Source organism: Pinus tabuliformis, chromosome 1_2, assembly GCF_031772625.1.
Source record: "Pinus tabuliformis cultivar Carrire ecotype Pingquan chromosome 1_2, CPIR1, whole genome shotgun sequence".
NCBI lineage: Eukaryota > Viridiplantae > Streptophyta > Pinopsida > Pinales > Pinaceae > Pinus > Pinus tabuliformis.
In genome coordinates, this window is record NC_142298.1 from 797,045,350 (window position 1) to 797,064,372 (window position 19,023).

The following is a 19,023-nucleotide window of genomic DNA, read 5'->3' on the forward strand; positions in this document are numbered from 1 at the left end:
AACTCCCCATGTACACACCCTATGCAAACTTCATCATGTTTTGTACTCACATTTGGAACATTTGTCACGATCTCTATGAGAAATTTAAGTGCTCCATATTGGATATGACCCATCCTCCTATGCAATAACTCTCCCATAAGTCTAAATTTTTTATGCTCACTAGTTCCTTTGGAGCATCCAAATGCAACCTGTACAACTTTCTTCTTCTTACTGTAATTTCTTTTACTGACTTCCAATACTAGTATTTTATGTGCACCTTCTATCCTTAAAATTACACATCATACCCCTTATCCTAAGGAGTAGAAATTGAAATCAGGTTCATTCCTAAACCTAGCACATGAAACGCATCTATAACATGAGTACTCTTGCTTGAATTCCTCTGAAATGTTACTATCCCTCTCCCAACTAGAGTACACTTGAACTTATTTCCCATTTGAATTTAGAAGGATACCTCATTTTATTTGTAGCTAGAGAAATAATCTCGAATGCCTGCCATATGACATGATGCCCCACTGTCAATATACTAGGTTCATGCAATGGTCAAGCTACATAAACGAGTTATGAGATCGAACTCAACTTCTAGTCTTGAGACAACTCATCAATATATGTTGAAGTTGTTATCTGCTACTTCTTCTTGTCACCCTTTTTCCTATTCAGGAATTCACGAACATAATGCCCATGTTGACTACATCCAAAGCACTTGGTTTTACTCAAGTCCTTCTTTTTATTTTCTCCCTTGGAGTTAGGTCCTTTGCTTTAGCCATGCTTCGATTTTCCCTTTCTCGTAAGAGAAACATTCTTGTCATCCTCGCACCTCTAGATTTTACTATTGCTGCAACTAACAAGGATCAACCTAAGCTCTTCCTTAGTGAAATTACTCCACAAATGGTCCCAGTCAGGTACGATTTTTCATCCATTGATCACCTGGAAAAACACATCCCAGTGCTTTGAGAACGCATTTAGAGCAATTCTCATGAGTTCATCATCATCTATCTTCTCCTTCACAATCGTTAACTCATCTTTAACAAGTATGATCCTCGTGAGGCAACTAATTACCCCTTCTCCCTTCTTCATTCTAATGTTTCTTAGCTTCTCTTTGAGGATCAAATTTCTATTTATAGTAGCATTCATGAACAACTTCAAGATGACATCCCACGCCTTCTTGGCTGCATCCAATTCTGCAATATGGGGAATGAAAAAATATTTAACCTCGTCTTGGATAATACGCCTAACATTGGAATAATCCTTGTAGTAGGCTACTAATAGCACTGGATCAGTTGGTATGGAAACAATTTTCATAGCATACTCCTTTAGTGCATGCTCCTCTAGAAATAATAAATGTTGGATTTCCAAATACCAAATTTTGATGCACCATCAAGTTTGTCTTGATCCCTAAATTCAACTGAAGCCATTTCAGAAACCCTCAAACAATAATATGAATAGATCTGAAGAGAAAATTTGTGTAATAAATCTTTGATTTCTCCTTCGAAACTCTCATCCTCAGATCACCAATAACCACAATACTTCATCTCTCTAATACCATGTGAAATTTCTAGCTACCTAGAAGGTGTTATTAACCCAATTAACTATTTTTTGTTACTTATTCATGGAAAATTAATTATTCTATGGAAATAACGGATAATAACATAAAAAACACCAATCACAAAAATAAAATTACAAGAAATATATGAGAAACCAATCACACAATTTACACCATTATTTTTGAATAAATGTCCTTGGAAAAACCCTAATGTGGGGAAACCAATTTTCAAACTTGAGGGATTTTTATTAATATCTTTAACAAAAACTACTATTGATAAATCACAACTTCTTTCCTGGCACTGGAAAAGCTATAATAATATTTTTATCTTCACTTTTGAACAAATTTAACTAGAAAACTTCATTATCCCTCTATGCCAAACAACTTGACCCTTTCCAGCAATTCACACTCCCTTCCTACAATCACATTGGCTAACTAGGAAATCACACTACCCTTCCCAATAATTCACATTGCCTATGGGAAATCGATATAACAAGTTATACTACCTCCAACAAGTCACACAGACCACTCACACTACTTGCATCAATTCACACTGACAATTGGCAACTCAATTTGGACTCCTGGAAACTTGCACTAGTAAACTGGAAAACTCGCACTACCAAACTCGACTTCTTTTTGCATAAATAATTTGGCCCTCATAAAATCCTTCTAGAACTTAGAAACTAGAAATATATCCGATGAAGAATAATCTCGGAAATGTATCTCATACATCATTATTGCTGAAAGCCTCTCGTGTCTTCTAAAAATCACCCACTCAAATGATTTCCAATGTTTCCCATCAATTCCATTTATAATCTCCCATTCACAAATGAATGAACATGATTAGAATTTCACTTGATTCAATGAATGGATAATGTTGTATTAGAAACTTTCTACGAGCTTCTAGAGGTAAATCGATCTTATCCCAACTAATGTCAATTAATTATCCACTTTTCCTAAGTTTAGACTTAGGAAATATTTAAAAAATTAGTAATTGAAATAATTAAGATATTTCCCCTAGGAAAAATTACATGGGCTTGGGGATAATTAATTCCTTCATGCTCTTAGCATTAATGACACCTCTCAAGACTAGAATACATGTTCGAGCTACAAAATATAACATAGTCTATAGATGATAGATTAGAATCTTAAACATTAGTCTTGTGAATTTTAATTTTTCAGTCTTCCTAGTTCAGTATGCACTTAGTGATGGCCAAGTGGCCTATTTTGCAAACATGATTATGTGATCATGTTGACAATTACTAATTTCTTAGATAATTTATTTGAATGTTTTATCTTCTAATGGTCTACTTTCTATTATATTCTTAAAATTTTAATACCTTCTACTGCCTCTGACATGCTTAAAAATTTGAAGTTGTTTATACTTGCCAGAATCTAGATGGTTGATGCTCAAATAATTAAGCATTGATGTCATATAAATTCCATATATATCTTCATTTATGTACAAATATGCATGCTTTCATTTCCTTTGCAATTAGTTTGGTATTGCTAATGTTTTTTTAATATAAATGCAATATATATATATATATATATATATATATATATATATATATATATATTGCATTTCTATTAAAAAAACATTAGAATTATATATGCTTTCGAAGATTTTTGGAAAATCATGCTTTTGATGCTTCGTTTCCAAAAAACATCCCACTTCATCCCCATATTGTGCAACACGGGCATGAGTATCTAAAACAATGTATATCATACATAGGCCATCTTAGATCTTGTGAGTACTCTATCCAACAATAGACCTTCTACTCATCACCTTGATCCATAACACTAAATTATCTTTCTAGGTGATTTAGATAGCCTCCCTTATGGTTTAAATGCACTAAAGAGAATGAGGAAGGTTACTGAGGTGATAATGGAAACCCTTTTTCTTGTTGCCATCAGGTTTGGCCTTGCCTAGTGAGACTTTGCACCAAGCCTGCTAGATTTTGCAGCAATACGAACGACCAAAGGTCTACATTATCAAACATATTGGTTATACAAGAGCAATGATCTAAAAGCTACAAGCACTATTGTTTGTATAGAAGCAAAGCAATATTAATTCAAGAATCCATGAGTCTAACAACAAAAGAGTAGTATTTAAAATCTCAATTTTGAGAATAAAATAAAATAAATGATTTCTTACCGTCCTGATTTTGAAGAATGCCCAGCCGCCATTTCACATTTAAATAGCAACAAATTATTGTCAGTCTTCTTTTCCCTTAACTTAGCAACATATTTGGCAGGCTCAAAGTATAAGACACGTGGATCTGCACAACCAGTGATCACTATTAACATTATGACATCAGTAGATTTAAGAATGCACTAAGGATGATGAATTTTCCTTACCATTGAGACTTGCAGTGACTAAAATGTTAGGATAGTTTTGTGATTGGACCTGTATGCAAAATACAGATAGTCAGAAGATGCAACTACAAGTTTCTAGACTGGCATTATAATGTTCCTGTCATATAAAGGAAAATAGGATAAATGTTGGTACTTAAACTTGAACAGAAACTTATGATAGAATATATGAGTATCCAAACATTGAAAAATAAATAAATAAATAAATGATATTAACCATTGGAATACGTTCTAGTAAAATTGACAGTTCAAATGCTCCTTGTTAAATACAATTTAATATAACGGAGATTTTATTTGGAAAACTCCAAAAATTTGAATCCCAACACCTTTTTAGGCTAACATTGGTTAACATGGGATATAATCTTGTTTTCTGAATGTTATTATTGATTTTCCTAGAAAAAACATATAAAATGATTTTTTTCACAAGCTCAATCAAAAGTCTATGTGACAAACCAGGTTTGAATGAGGTTCACCATTAAGTTTATATATATATATATATATATATATATATATATATATATATATAAACAAATTTAATATATATTATCATTATATTAATAATTTTATATTAATATTAAAAAACATATGGAATAATATTTTATTATATAAAATAATATATAATTTTAGTTTTATATGAAAAATTTAAATCTTAAATTTTCTATTTATATAATATTAATTATAATTCATTAACATGAATGACAATTGTTTAAATATCCTTTTAAAATTGTAATTGGGAATTGACAACTTGCATAGTAAGTTAATATTATGGTTTGATGACACATTTCATGGTTTCATTTGACCACCATTTCAAAACTCATAGTCTATAACCCTGACAAGTCACAAACGAAACATTTGATGGCTACTTGAACATTCGAGAGCACATTGCATTGCATGTTTTTAGAATTCCATCTAAAAATCCATGGTCATATACGTCATATGGTTCATCGAAGGGCGCATTGGATAGGTGTCTAGAGGACTGAGGATAGATTTCATTCCACCACTATTTAAAAATACCCTAAAAGTTATTTATTAAAAGTCAAGGATGTTGAATTGAACACCTGAATCAAACCCTAGTCAAACTTCATTTGAATTTAAACTTTGTTTTGAGGTTTTCCAAACTTCAAACCTCAATGCTCAAGTTTGACAAACTATGTGACATTGCCAAAAGTAAACTTCATTCTAATCCTCAAAAACATATGACACAGATAATTCATCTAGGTTACCTTGTCAAATTAAAATTTCAATTTAAAACTTATTGTTCAATTGAATTCCCTTCTCTTCTTCTCTAGTAAACATTCTATTATGGATAACAACCTATATTGGTGGAGGCGTCACACGATTGGAACCCATATGTATATATTTAGAGGGCCTTTGAAGGCCAATGTGGCACCATTGGGGCACATAGAAGTTTAGTTTCCCCTAAATCAAGGAGACATTGCAGAGTTGAAGGTTTCTTCATTTAATTATTTCTCTTTGAGAGTTTTTTGAAGCTGGATGGTCCACTTGGAGCCCCACATATTCCCTTACAAGGGCTTGAAACTTACTCGAATGTCCACTTGCCCATTTGAGAGGTTACTTGAAAAATTGGTGAAGAATTGTCACCTTGCAGGATGCCCCTTTACCCACTTGACAAATGGCACATGGATTCCTTATACCCAAAACGAAGGGGTCTAGAGGATGGTTAGTGCCAAATTTGATGGTTTCTTGAAGAAGGTATGTGATTAAAGGGCTTTCAAACGCTGGAGGTTGCACCTAACACCACCCTCATTTTTTCCCCTCCTTTATGGAGATGGATCAATTTTGTGGCATTAAAAGCCCCATTTTGTATTATTTAAGATTAATTAACATTTAAAGGGCTTTTAACCAATTATTCTAGATTAAAATATTTTAGGCTACAGTGAGTTTAGTACCTCCTCAATAAATAGAGGTGCACTTCCTAATGTGGTCCCTTTTCATGGATGCTTATGGTGGATCTTAGATGATGCATGGTGAAGTAAGTTATTTTATTCGCTTTATCTTGGTATTATGCTCCATGGGATAAATGATTATGTGCTAAGTTATTTTATTTGGTATTTTAGTCATTGTCCCTTGGTGAGCTAAGCCCTTCTTCCAATGTATTTGAGGGATAGATCTAAATTTTTCTTTCCCTTAATCATCTAAAAAAATTGAGACCCTAGATCTCAAACCCTAAGGTAGGTTAATTTATTTCTCCTAGCTTGTTTATATCTAGTTATCACTCCAAGGAAACCCTCAAAGTGTATGACGTGACTCCATATGCGCCCCAAAAATATATATATTAAAAAACTAAGGCATTGCTCTTCTATCCTCCATCACCCCTTTTTTCTTTATAAGCTTTAAAACTATTTTGCTAAGGCTTCCTCTCTAAGAAAATGTGGTAAATTCCTTGATGTTGTTTGTTCGAGACATATTTGAGACTTTATTGGTTGATATTAGCCTTTAGATTGACCCATAGGAACTTTTAAGTCCAAATTTTGGAACTACCAAGCTTTAGAAATCTTATTCCATGGAGAACGACATTTGAGGCAAAGGGGAGTTGGCTAGAAGCGAGAAGAGAATTAGTGAGTTGAAAATGGCCCTCTTTGAGGTGTAGTGGGTTTCACACTTAGGATTTTGGTCTTTATCTGAAGAATTGTCATATTTTTCTATAATAGGTCCCAAAAAGCAATAATCCCATGGATAGCAATATTGAAGAATAACTTAAAGAAATGGTCAACTTAACTCATCGAGAACCTCTCCCTTCGGAGAATACATGATCTATAGTAACAACTAATATGCATGGACTTGAAATCTTGAATTAAAGAAATAAATTTATCTAGAAGTCAACAAAATGACCCTATAAATAGATAACTTTTCAGCTAAAAGTACCTTTGTAATCTTGGAAAATCAACCTAGTGAAAAATGTATGGATCAAGTGAAACAAAATGTGGGAAACAGTCTAGATGAGATCAATGTTTGGAAAAAAGGAAAAAAAAATCCATAAAACATGAGGTTTTATTCATGTAAACAAAAATACATTATTCACAGAGATGCCAGAGATCAAAAGCCAAATATTATTTTACTGACAAAATTAAAGGTTGAGGAGTTTGGTCTCAAAAGTTTTGCAAATTCTACTTGGAGGGTATTTTAAAAGTGTTTCCCCTTGGCTTACTCCATAGTCTGCATATCCGCAATCAAGGCTTTGAATCAAATTACATATGCACAAATCATTAGGGGACTTTTGAGGTCCAAGATGGGCCTCCTAAGGAAAATAGTAAAATAAAAGTTAAAATAATAAAATAATAGCTATGAATTTTTAAAGAAATAAAAAAAACTACTATTTTTATTGTATTTTCAGCTTATCTCCTTATAGGATTAATCAAATTCCAAATCTAGAAACTTGTTGGATGCATAACTAAATTCCACATCCAAATAGTACCCACTCTACATACTTCTGAGTAGACCCACATTGAAAAAAAATGAAAATACATGAAAAAGTGTATTTAACACATTTGTTCACATGCTTTTTCATGTATTTTCAAATTTTGTTATATGTCTACTAAGAAATGTGTAGAGTGGGTACTCATTGGATGTGGAATTTAGTTTCGTATCCAAAGGGTCTGTAAACCTAGCATTTGAGTAAACCTATAAGGAGATAAGCTGAAAATACAATTTAGAAAAGTATTTTTCTTCTTTTTTCCTCCAAAATGTTTTCCCTTGGAATGACATCATCATCTTGAATCTTATTGGTTCTTATAAAGTTAATTTTGTTGGTTCATTTTTTATTTTGACCCTTTTTAACCTCAAAATTCCCCTAATGGTTACTATCCTAGAATGTCTTATGTGTTATTGTTCCAAAAACCTTGCATGCAAGTACCCAATCACAACTATGGTTAGATCGTAACCTTCCACCAAATAATTGGATTATAGGAAACCTCCATATTGTAGAGTGGGAAAGAGATAGAGATTAAGACTCTCTTGGTCCACTTGGTGCTATTGACACACAAGGCTAGGGTAGTTACGACAATTTTTCACTTGCATCTCCAAACTAAAAAAAAATCACAACGCTTGTTTAGGTTGGTTTATCAAGTCCAACAAGAAAAGAGGAGAAGTAAGCATCCTTGCAAGTATTGAAAATGTAACTAGATACGGTGTTCATAATTTTCATTATACTTGTATCAAAATGTGTTTTCTAAAAGAAAAGAAAAAAGAATCATTATTATTATTTTCACTAGTCAAAGAACATTCTAAGGCTCATATGGTTTATTGAGTCAAAGATTTGTAATTGATTCAAAGTCATATTTGGACTCCTTGTAAGAAAAAAGAAAAATTATTATTATCTTGTATCAAAAAGTTAATTTGTCCTCCAAAAGACCAATTTGGCCCTCCATATGGACAAGTTGGTCTACCCAAAGGAAGTGACCCTTTGCATAGGAAAACAACTATATATTGGCACTTGTGCTCCACTTTTTGGGAAGAAGTTTGTTGATCATTTTAGGAAGAATTAGGATCTCAAAGGGACCAACGTTATATTTCTATAGAGTATAATGAGTTGAATTGAAGATCTATTTTCCTGAGGTTATGTTTCTAAAAATGATGAGAGAGGCTTATCTTTTGTAATTGATGCGAGTTTCCTGTGGATCATCTTCTGTAATTAACACGAGTTTCCCATGGACCATCTTCTGTAATTGATATGAGTCTCATGTGGCTCATCTTCTGAAAATGATGTGAGTTTCCTATTGCCCATATTTTGGTATTGATTTGAGTTTCTTGTGGTGATTCCTTAGTGGTTGATGGTTTTTTTCTTATGGTCAATGTGAGTTTCAGAGGTGTATATTGATGCAAGCTTCATGGACATGTTTTATCATGATGATACAAGTTTTACAAAGGTTGGAGGGTTGGATTAGGTCTATGTGGTTATTTTGGTCTTGGTCTTGTGTCTTGGATATCTCCCTTTGATTTGATTCTATAAAAAGAAGATTTCTTCTGGGTTTTCCCCCTTGTGGGGTTTTGACCCTCGCTTGGAGAGCCTACATCTTGTGTTTTTTGTCTCTTGTGATCTTCATATTTTTTGGTAATTGTTTGATGAAAAAGTACATATTAAAATAAATAATAAGCCAACAACATTCACAAGAAATTATCAAGTAAGAGAAATCTACCTAATAAACCAATATATTTTTTTCTCAACATGGTATCAGAGCTAAGGTTTATGGAAGGCAGTCTAAAGATCACATCTTATTGCATGAGTAAGTTTTTTGAGAAGTTATTACTGGGAAATCCTGTGATATTTTTTCCTTATTATATGTGGAAGGCATCCAAAGTTATGTTCCTTAGAAACTTGTGAAAGGCATCCAAAGTTCTCCTCTTGAACATCTATGGAAGGCCTAATATCTGAAGATTTGTTCGTAATATTCTATTGAAATGCACCTTGTTCAAAGGCAACTATGATATGCCACTTTGAAATTTACTATTGTTAATATGTTACTATAGAAGGTTGAGGTATGTTGTAGAAGGCCGAGGTTTTCTACTATGTAAATGCAAGACCCATATCACTACTACAAGTCTCTTGTTATGATTATTGGAAGGTAGATCTAGATAAGAAAGATGAGAATGTTCACAATAATTTTTAGTCTTCTATCTATTTAGAACCTTGTGGAAAAATACTCCTTTACTATATACATCTAATTTGAACAAGATAAGATAATTCGACATGTTTCAAGACTTAGAAGAAGGCATTCATCTTTGAAATATCTGAGTACACAAGAAAAATGAGAAGGTGATCCGAGCAATCCAACATAATTTTGTATCATCTGACTTAACCATGAAACTATATATATCTATGGAATTCAAGTCATCTTAGATATGAGTCAAAGCACCTGAATTTTTTTGGCAATCTGTGTGAGTTCTGTAACATTATACATGTGTATCTAGGGAAATGACTTATACATTGTTTGAAGGCCTAAGAGATGCCAATGATAGAACTCATATACGAAGTATGAGACTCATAGATTTTGTGACAAGATCCAAGGCTTTTAAAACAAGTTTCATTTCTTGGAATTATATTTCTCAATTTTAAGCAAGATTGTATTTGGAGGCTAAAGGTCTATGCCATTCAATATAGAAATTCAAGAAGATTATGAAATCTAGAGAATCATTTTTGAGGAGACTCTAAGCATATAAATATTAACATACCTCTACGGAACAACTTCATAAATCAATGAAAAGGGTCGAGCCTTTATCTGAAGTTCACTTTATAGTAACAAGACACTACAAGGAGATCTTAAGCTGTGATAAAATCAACCATTCCGTGATGACATCCAGATTTTGTAGATAAAATTACATTAGTAGTATGAGTTATGAGATGCATTTATTGATAGGTTGATCCAAGTTTCATTGACACCAAGATTTGTGGGAAGAACATAATAGAATATACAAAATACAAAGAGTTTATAGTGCCACAGAAGTGAGTTCCTACATTGTAGCAAGTTCTTACACTATAGCAAGCTTTCTATATCTTTGAAGTCTACATCAAAGATTATATCCCTCAAGAAACATTACCTCAATATATGACAATAAATATCCAAAGCTCATCAACTAATAATATCTTCAAGAAGCTCAATGATACTTCTGTCGATGAAGGAATTGAAGCACCATTTTTGAAGTTTGTTGGCACTTGAAAATTGAAGAAGGATTGGATCTCTGCAAAGAAGAGATTAGGTAAGGTTGTAGAGGTATGTACAATTTTTGTGCATGGTAATGATTACTTGAAAGATAGTAAAAGGGTTTGCATAACTATAGACTAGAGACAATGACATATTGTTGGTTTGGAAACATACCAAGTAGCTCACAACAGATGAAGTCTAGATCAATAAATGAAATGAATAAAAGTTATGTCAATAGTATAATTAGGGTTTTGCAGCATGCTTGTAGTAAGTCTTGATGACTATAAGGAATCTAGGGTTTGTAGATATTACACTTTACAATATATTGAAGGATTTTGGTATCTAGGGTTCATAAACCCTAGTTGATACTTGGATTAGAAAAACCCTAGAATTATAAACCTTGACGATTCTTTTCTATTGTAAAAAGAAAAATCTAGTTCTTGAGTTTGACAGGAATGACAAGATTGGTGAATAGGTCGAAGATTTAGAGGGAGCTAATCCTTCTAAAAAATATAAGTACTCTATAGCTCCTTGTTTATTATCTCTTTGCCTAGCCCTTTTTGTTCTTTCATTATCCTCTAATAAAATTTGCAAGTCAAGGCAAGTTCTATCTAAAGCTTGACTAGTAGATGAAATATTTGAAAGAAAGTGGCATAGCATGAATATTGTGAAGGAAGGAGGAGTATGTTGTATGCATCAATGAATAAAATTAGATGGAAAGAAGTCAATTTACCTCAGATGGATAACAAAACTTGTAAATGATCCAGGAGGATCTCGTCAGATCAATTGCACAAGTCATTGTCAGTTTTCAATGTCGTCGTCAATTTAGTTCAGTGCCATTAGCTTCGACAGTGTTGGTTATGGATTAGGTTGTTCCGGTAATATGGTTTTCATGGCGTTCATTTGAGATGGTTTAGCACCTAGTTGTCGACATGAGTTTGTTGTCAGTTCCACTAGGATTTGGTCGATGACATGTGTTGTCGTTCGCCTCGCATGATTTGGGTTTTGTTTTCCACTCACAGGTTGATCATCGACATGGGTGTGTCGTTTGTTGCAGAGGTTCGATATGGTTCATCGTCAGATTGTCATCGCAAATGTCACTTGTGTTGACGATGTGCATTTGGTTTTATGTCACATTGTGACAAATGTTTTGTGATACACTTGAACCTAACTCATTGTATTAAACCCTAATCTTAAATCTAAAACAAAAACAATACATTCCCTAAACCATAATTTAATGCATTAAAATATGTATTAAAAACTATACATAAACCTAATCCTAAACATCTAGACCTTACCTAAGTCCTACCAAACCTATCGAACTACAATACATTGCAAAACTAAGTGTTAAACCTAACTAATACAACTCTCGGCCTTTATATCTATTGAAACAATATACAAACATTACAAATAACAATGTACAGGCCCTAACTGCCACCCTAACTGTAGCAGAACCACGAAGGGGACAAGCCACATCTGAACACTTGCAGGTAAGCCGTCAAGTTATGTAAACAGTGCGGAGTTAACCGCCAGATGTTTACTGTAGCGGGGACATGTGAGCAGAGATAAGTATAGCCGTCAGGGTTATTTTTGCGGTTTTGGTGGACAGTTACAGTTAGGCAGTGGTAGCTCTATGTGAGTGTCGGGATAATCGCCACCGCCAACCGTCACAGTGAACGGTTAGCAGAACTGCCGGAGCCCAAACCATAGGTTATGGCCGGTCACATGAAACGGTTCTGCACCTCCACCCGGTTAACCTGACCGCCAACAATTCTGAACTTATCCAATGTTTATTTTGGGTTTTGTATGGTTTTATTTGTTCGAAATTAATTCCTCCACCATGCCAACCTATCCTATGTGGCATTAAACAACTAGACCGAGATCAAAACCTATCGAGAAGGAAACCAATTCACCTCAAACTTAGCCAAAAGATGTTTTGATGTACCTATAGGCCTATAAGAAGCAGTTTTTCTTCATTGATCAGGGAGAGTGGTTTTAGTTTTTGTATGCAGATTCTAGAGGTCATATGCAGTTTTGTTTTCAGTGTAAGAGGAGCATCCAGAGTCGAAATTGGGAACCGTGACAGGCGTTGGAAAGCTGGTTCAGAGAGATTCCTTTTGATAGTGATCATAAGTGCTTGTGTGCACATTCAGTCTGGTCTATTCTCTGTGTAATCGAACTCCTTGGTTTCAATCCTAATAGAGCGGTCGTCCATCTTGAAAGTAGACCTGGAGACGTGATCCATTAGGGACGAACTCCGTAATCAACTTTGTTGTCTGGTATCACTATATTTTTATTGTTTTAACTTTTGTTATGCATTTTTATTATGTTTAATCAACTGTCGTAAAGTCTTCTTCTCAAGCAGTTTTCTCTCGATTTCCGTATTTTCATCTAACATTCAAATCATTAATGGATAATCAATTTTACATCAGTTTTAGTCTATGATCATTTTAGATCATATAATTTGGTATCAGAGCAGGTTGCGTTTGTAGAATTTTCCAATGAATGTTAACCAGGTCAAAGTTGCAACGAGGAGAAGGAATCCTTGAGCAAATTGATCTAGAGATTGGAAAGCGATGAGTCGTTCATAAGTCGACCATGTTAGCATCTAATGCAAGTGAAAACACTGAAAATAAGATGAGTGATGAACAATTTCAACAATCATTCTTGATTATGCAGCAAATTTTGGGAGAACTGTAAGAAGACAAGAAGGCGAGGGATGCAACTTCTTCTTCAAAGACATCGAAGAAGGACAAAGGTAAAGGTAAGGATGATAAACCACCTTCACCTCCATCATCTCCATCATCATCATCTTCTTCTTCTTCCAGTGTAGAATCTGAAACAGAAAAGAAACCTAAGAAAACATCTCTTTTGAAACTTGATGTGAAATTTGAGTTACCTATTTATGATGGCGAAATAAATCCTGAAAAGCTAGATAATTAGATTAAGCAGTTAGAAGTGTATTGTTGCATTCAGAACATTTCTAATGATAAAAAGAAAATTCAGTTAGCTACACTTAGAATGGGGGGAACAACTTTAATCTGGTGGGAAATTAAAACTCAGATAGATGTAAAGCGTAAAGGAAATGTCATCTCTTCATGGTCTAAGTTTTTAAAAGCTCTTAGGAAACAATTCTATCCTTTAGGATACATGCAGCAAGTTGTTATTGATTGGCAACATCTAAGGCAAGGTAAAGGGCAGAGTGTTCAAGAGTTTACTCAGGAGTCCAAAAAGAAAGCATTGGCACTTGGTATTTCATTGGATGCACGTGAAACTTTGTTAAAATACATCGGTAGTTTACATTCATATTTGAAACATACATTATTGATGTTTAATCCTAATGATTTTGATGAAGTGTGTGTTCAGGACATACATATTGAATAAGGTGGAAGACCATTCAAGTTTTCATCGCAGTTATCCAAAGAGTTGGAAATCAAATATTCCAATGGCGGTAAAGGGAAGAACAATTCGAAGAGAAAGAAATCAGCGATAGTCTAGAAGGAAAGACCTACTTTTTCTCATTGCCAGACAATCGGTCATGATGAATTTAAGTGTTGGAAACTTCATCCAGAACTTAAGCCCAAAAAGTTCCTTAAAGAGAAGGATGAAAAGAAGGCCATTGCAGCAGTCCAGCAAGATCTAGGTTTAGATTCAGGTGATGAAAGGAGGATAACCGCTATGGTTACGACAGGTAAAACTTTTGACACTCGTTGAAGTTCGAAAACTATTGCATCTTCATCAAACATAAATCCTTCAAATGAGCATAAAAGAGTTGAATTGTTTAACATAAGGATAAATTCTAAGCAAACAAAGATAGATACAATGTTTGACAGTGGATCACAGGCCAATCTAATATTTGAATATTTAGTTAAAAGTTTTGGTTTGGAAACACGGAATCATCCAAAACCTTACCCATTAGGATGGATAAATAAATCAACTAAGATAAAAGTCACCAAACAATGTCGATTAAGATTTGGCATTACAACTAATTACATTTATGAAGTGGAATTAGATGTGGTTTCAGTAGTCATATGTCGATTTGTCTTATGAAGTCCTTATCTTTAAGATCTTGATGCAGTATTTCACAGGAGAGAACATAGATATCACCTTAAGAAAGATGGGGTTGAATTTATTATCAGTGCACATCAAAGTAAAAATCACTTGAATTTAGTTAATGCTAATCCAATGAAGCGATTAATAAGTTCAAATAAAATATTGGTAATCATGTGTGTAAAGGAGAAACATAAAAATCAACATGATGCTTGTTTAAGTTATGAGACTCAGCTTAAAGATGGTTTGATTAAAGAGATAGAAACTATTTTAGTTCTATGTAAAACCAAACATCTTACTCATAAGCAGGGAATACAACATGAATTACAGTTTGTGCCTAAAGCTCCTCTTCCTAATGTTAGAATGAATCAATTTAGTTCAAGTTTGGAAATTAACAGTTACAGGGATACAGGTCAGTATTGGGGAAAATCAGTGTTCAATTTCTCTTGTATTGTGTCGCCATTTCATGTTTCAAACAGTTTGGAAACCTCTTTTCAAGTGGAGAGGAAACCTATTTGTTTTCATATCAAAGCCTTTTCTAAAGTAGTGTCAAAGTGTCTAAGGGAAACTTATGCATCAGAAGAAAGTGCTAATTAATGGAAACATAATTTAATGAATAAAGGAAAAGTGATTCAAACAAATCAACAGCTAATTCAATACTTTCAAAGACAAACTAAGTTGCAGCACTTTTCACCTTATAGTTTGATGGATTTATGGTAGCAAGTCCACTTAGTAATTAGGAAGCAGGAAAGTATGTCAAGTCAAGTAGCTAGTTTGATGTCAAAAGCATCCTTTATTGTCTTTGTTATTCCACAAAATAGATTGTTAATACATGTTGATGGTATTGAACAATATCCAGTAGAGACTGTTTTCAAATATGATTATGAATCACTAACTCATGGTTCTTCATGGAAAGAAATCAATTGCCATGTTCATAACAGGTTGTTTACCCATCGTCGCAAGTTGTTCATACTGCATATGGATGGAACAGATCACCGACTCAAAATGTGCCATGGTCAGCATCATCAAGGTCTTCACTTGCAGGTGATTGATCGAATGTATCAGTACATCATCAGGTCAAGGTGGAAAGTGAGGGAGCTCTACCCTCATTGACTATTTGTTTAGTCAAACTTTTGTGGTCCAAAAGCTTTCAAGTGGAGAGGATTGATTCAAGAGGATCTCGTCAGATCAATTGCACAGGTCATCGTCAGTGTTCAGTGTCGTCGTCAATTCAGTTCGGTGTCGTCAGCTTCGATAGTGTTGGTTATGGATCAGGTTGTTCAGGTAATATGGTTTTTCATGGCGTTCAGTTGAGATGGTTTAGCACTCGGTTGTCGACATGAGTTTGTTGTCAATTCCGCCAGGATTTCGTCGACAACATGTGTTGTCGTTCGCTTCGCAAGATTTGGGTTTTGTCGTCCACTCGCGGGTTGATCATGAACATGGGTGTGTCGTTCGTTGCAGAGGTTCGATATGGTTCGTCGTCAGGTTTTCATCACAAATGTCACTTATGTTGACGATGTGCATTTGGTTTTATGTCACATTGTGACAAATGTGTTGTAATACACCTAAACCTAACTCATTGTATTAAACCCTAATCTTAAATCTAAAACCAAAACAATACATTCCCTAAACCACAATTTAATGCATTGAAATATGTATTAAAAACTATACGTAAACCTAATCCTAAACATCTAGACCTTACCTAAGTCCTACCAAACCTATTAAACTACAATACATTGCAAAACTAAGTGTTAAACCTAACTAATACAGCTCTCGGCCTTTATATCTATTGAAACATTATACAAACATTACAAATAACAATGTATAGGCCCTAACTGCCACCCTAACCACAACAAAACCATGAAGGGGACATGCCACATGTGAACACTTGTAGGTAAGCCGTCAAGTTATGTAAACCGCGCGGAGTTAACTGCTAGATGTTGACTGCAGCAGAGACATGTGAGCAGAGCTAAGTATAGCCATCAGGGTTATCTCCACGGTTTTGATGGACAATTACGGTTAGGCGGTGGTAGCGCTATGTGAGCACTGGTATAACCGCCACCACCAACCGTCACGGTGAATGGTCAGTGTAACTGCCGGAGCCCAAACCGCAGGTTATGGCCAGTCACATGAAATGGTTCCACACATTCACCCGGTTAACCTGACCGCCAACAGTTCTGAACTTATCCAATGTTTATTTTGGGTTTTGTATGGTTTTATTTGTTCGAAATTAATTCCTCCACCATGCCAACCTGTCCTATGTGGCACTAAACAACTAGACCGAGCTCAAAACCTATGCAGAAGGAAACCAATTCATCTCGAACTTATCCAAAAGAGGTTTTGATGTACCTACAGGCCTATAAGAGGTGGTTTTTCTTCATTGATTAGGGAGAATGGTTTTAGTTTTTGTATGCAGATTCTGGAGGTCATAGGCAGTTGTTTTCAGTGTAACAAGAGCATCTGAAGTCGGAATTGGGAACTGTGACAAGCGTTGGAAAGCTGGTTCAGAGAGCTTCCTTTTGACAGTGATTAGAAGTGCCTGCATGCACATTCAGTCTGGTCTATCCTCTGTGTAATCAAACTCCTTGGTTTCAATCCTAATAAAGTGGTCGCCCATCTTGAAAGTGCACCTGGAGACGTAGTTCATCAGGGACAAACTCCATAATCAACTTTATTGTCTGGTATCATTGTGTTTTTACTATTTTCACTTCTGTTATGCATCTTTCTTATGTTTAATCATTTGTCATAAAGTCTTCTTCTCAAGCAATTTTCTCTTGATTTCCACACTTTCAGCTAACATTCAAATAATTAATGGCTAATCAATTCTACAGCAGTTTTAGTCTATGATCATTTCAGATCAGTAAAACTCTTGATGGACATGATATTAATTAAAGCTTGATATAAATCCTAGAGAAATTTGTGACCAAAAGAGATGATGATTGGCTAGGGATTGAAACATGAAGAACATGGAGTAGAACTTTATTAGAAACTACATGCAAAGGAATGATGACCTAAGATGGAGTGAGCAGCAACAATTTGAAGAATCCCACACCTTGACTAGAAGTTATTGTGATTTGGCAACTCTGATAATGATGGGTTATGGTTTGGCTTCTTAAAAGGACCTATTGCAAAAGCAACTAAAGAGGTTGGAAAGATAGCAGTCGAGTTAACTTATTTGATGGTATTGTATTATAAGCTATTTGATTCAATTTGGGAGCACATGGATTGAGTGGAAAGCATTGATGTGGCTTGGAAGAGCAAGAGGGGAAAAATGATATTTGGAAAGCTTATATGACATATTAAAGAGTATGAGGAAAAATTCTATTATAAAGGATAGAAGGAATGTGCTAGCATCTGTAAGGAAGTTTGGCTCCTTGAAGATGATAGATGAATTGTTTGATGACAAAGTTGCATGATGATTGTCAAGATCGAGGAAGGTCGAAGTTAGATGTGATGTGATGCTATTAGGAGCCAAGAAGCCATACAAAGGCCTAAAAGCCCTACTAATAAGATCTCCAATAACAAGTAGTTGATGAATAAGACAAGCTAAAGCCCATGCTTATGTATCCCTAGAGTAAGGATCTCCTCCCTAGTTGAGAGGGAATGATGATGGATATTGTATTCTCCTTGTGTCATGCACTAGGCTAGGACTAATAGCCATAAGTCTAGTGAAGGCACTGGTAGGGAGAATGAACGATTAGATAATCATCTAGGACCGATACTCCTTGAGGATTGGGAATCCAAGATAGGATTATTCCCAAGGACTAATATTCTTTGAGGATAGGGAAGGGTATCCAAGATAAGAGTATTCAAAGAGGATCGATATTCTTTGAGGATTAGGAATCCAAAATAAAAATAGTCCTATAAGGACATACCTAGTGAACATCTAGATGGGGTATGTTCCTTGAGAGGTGTTGATGGTGGTGTCTAAATGTATTCCTCCCAGCAGTGTGCTCTAATCTAGTGAAGAGTTAGAGCTTGTTATTGAAGGCCTTGTTATACCGCAGATTGAAAATGTTGGTTATGATGTTAGTGCTTGATGATGCTAATTAATCTAAATTCTTATTTTGAGAATGTTTTAATTTGAGAGTATCCATGGTATCCCTTTGGGTAATTATGAATACCCCCCTAATTAAGAGGGAGTGTTGAAAATGTAGTTAGGTCCAGTCATCATAATTGCCATTATACTTATATCCAAATGTATTTTTTAAAAGCAAAAGAAAAAAGGAAATCTTGTTATTATTTTCACTAGTTAAGGCATGTTCTCATTCTCATAGGGTTTATTAAGTCAAATATTTGTAATTGAGTCAAAGGACTATTTCGACTCCTAGTAGGAAAAAGGGAAAAATATTTTTATCTTGTATCAAAAAGTTAATTTTTCCTCCACAAAACCAA

The 19,023-nt window shown here is 34.6% G+C and overlaps 1 protein-coding gene across 1 annotated transcript in view; it reads right to left on the reverse strand.

The window, feature by feature from the left end:
* Positions 1-3,469: 3,469 nt before the first annotated feature.
* Positions 3,470-19,023, reverse strand: part of LOC149208304 (uncharacterized) — a 356,138-nt gene continuing 340,584 nt past the window's right edge. Inside the window, exons 9-11 of the mRNA XM_089398295.1 lie at positions 3,902-3,950; positions 3,699-3,822; positions 3,470-3,527 (exon numbers count right to left, since the gene is read on the reverse strand). Coding sequence (XP_089254421.1) covers positions 3,470-3,527; positions 3,699-3,822; positions 3,902-3,950 — 231 coding nt within the window. The remainder of the gene's footprint in view (positions 3,528-3,698; positions 3,823-3,901; positions 3,951-19,023) is intronic.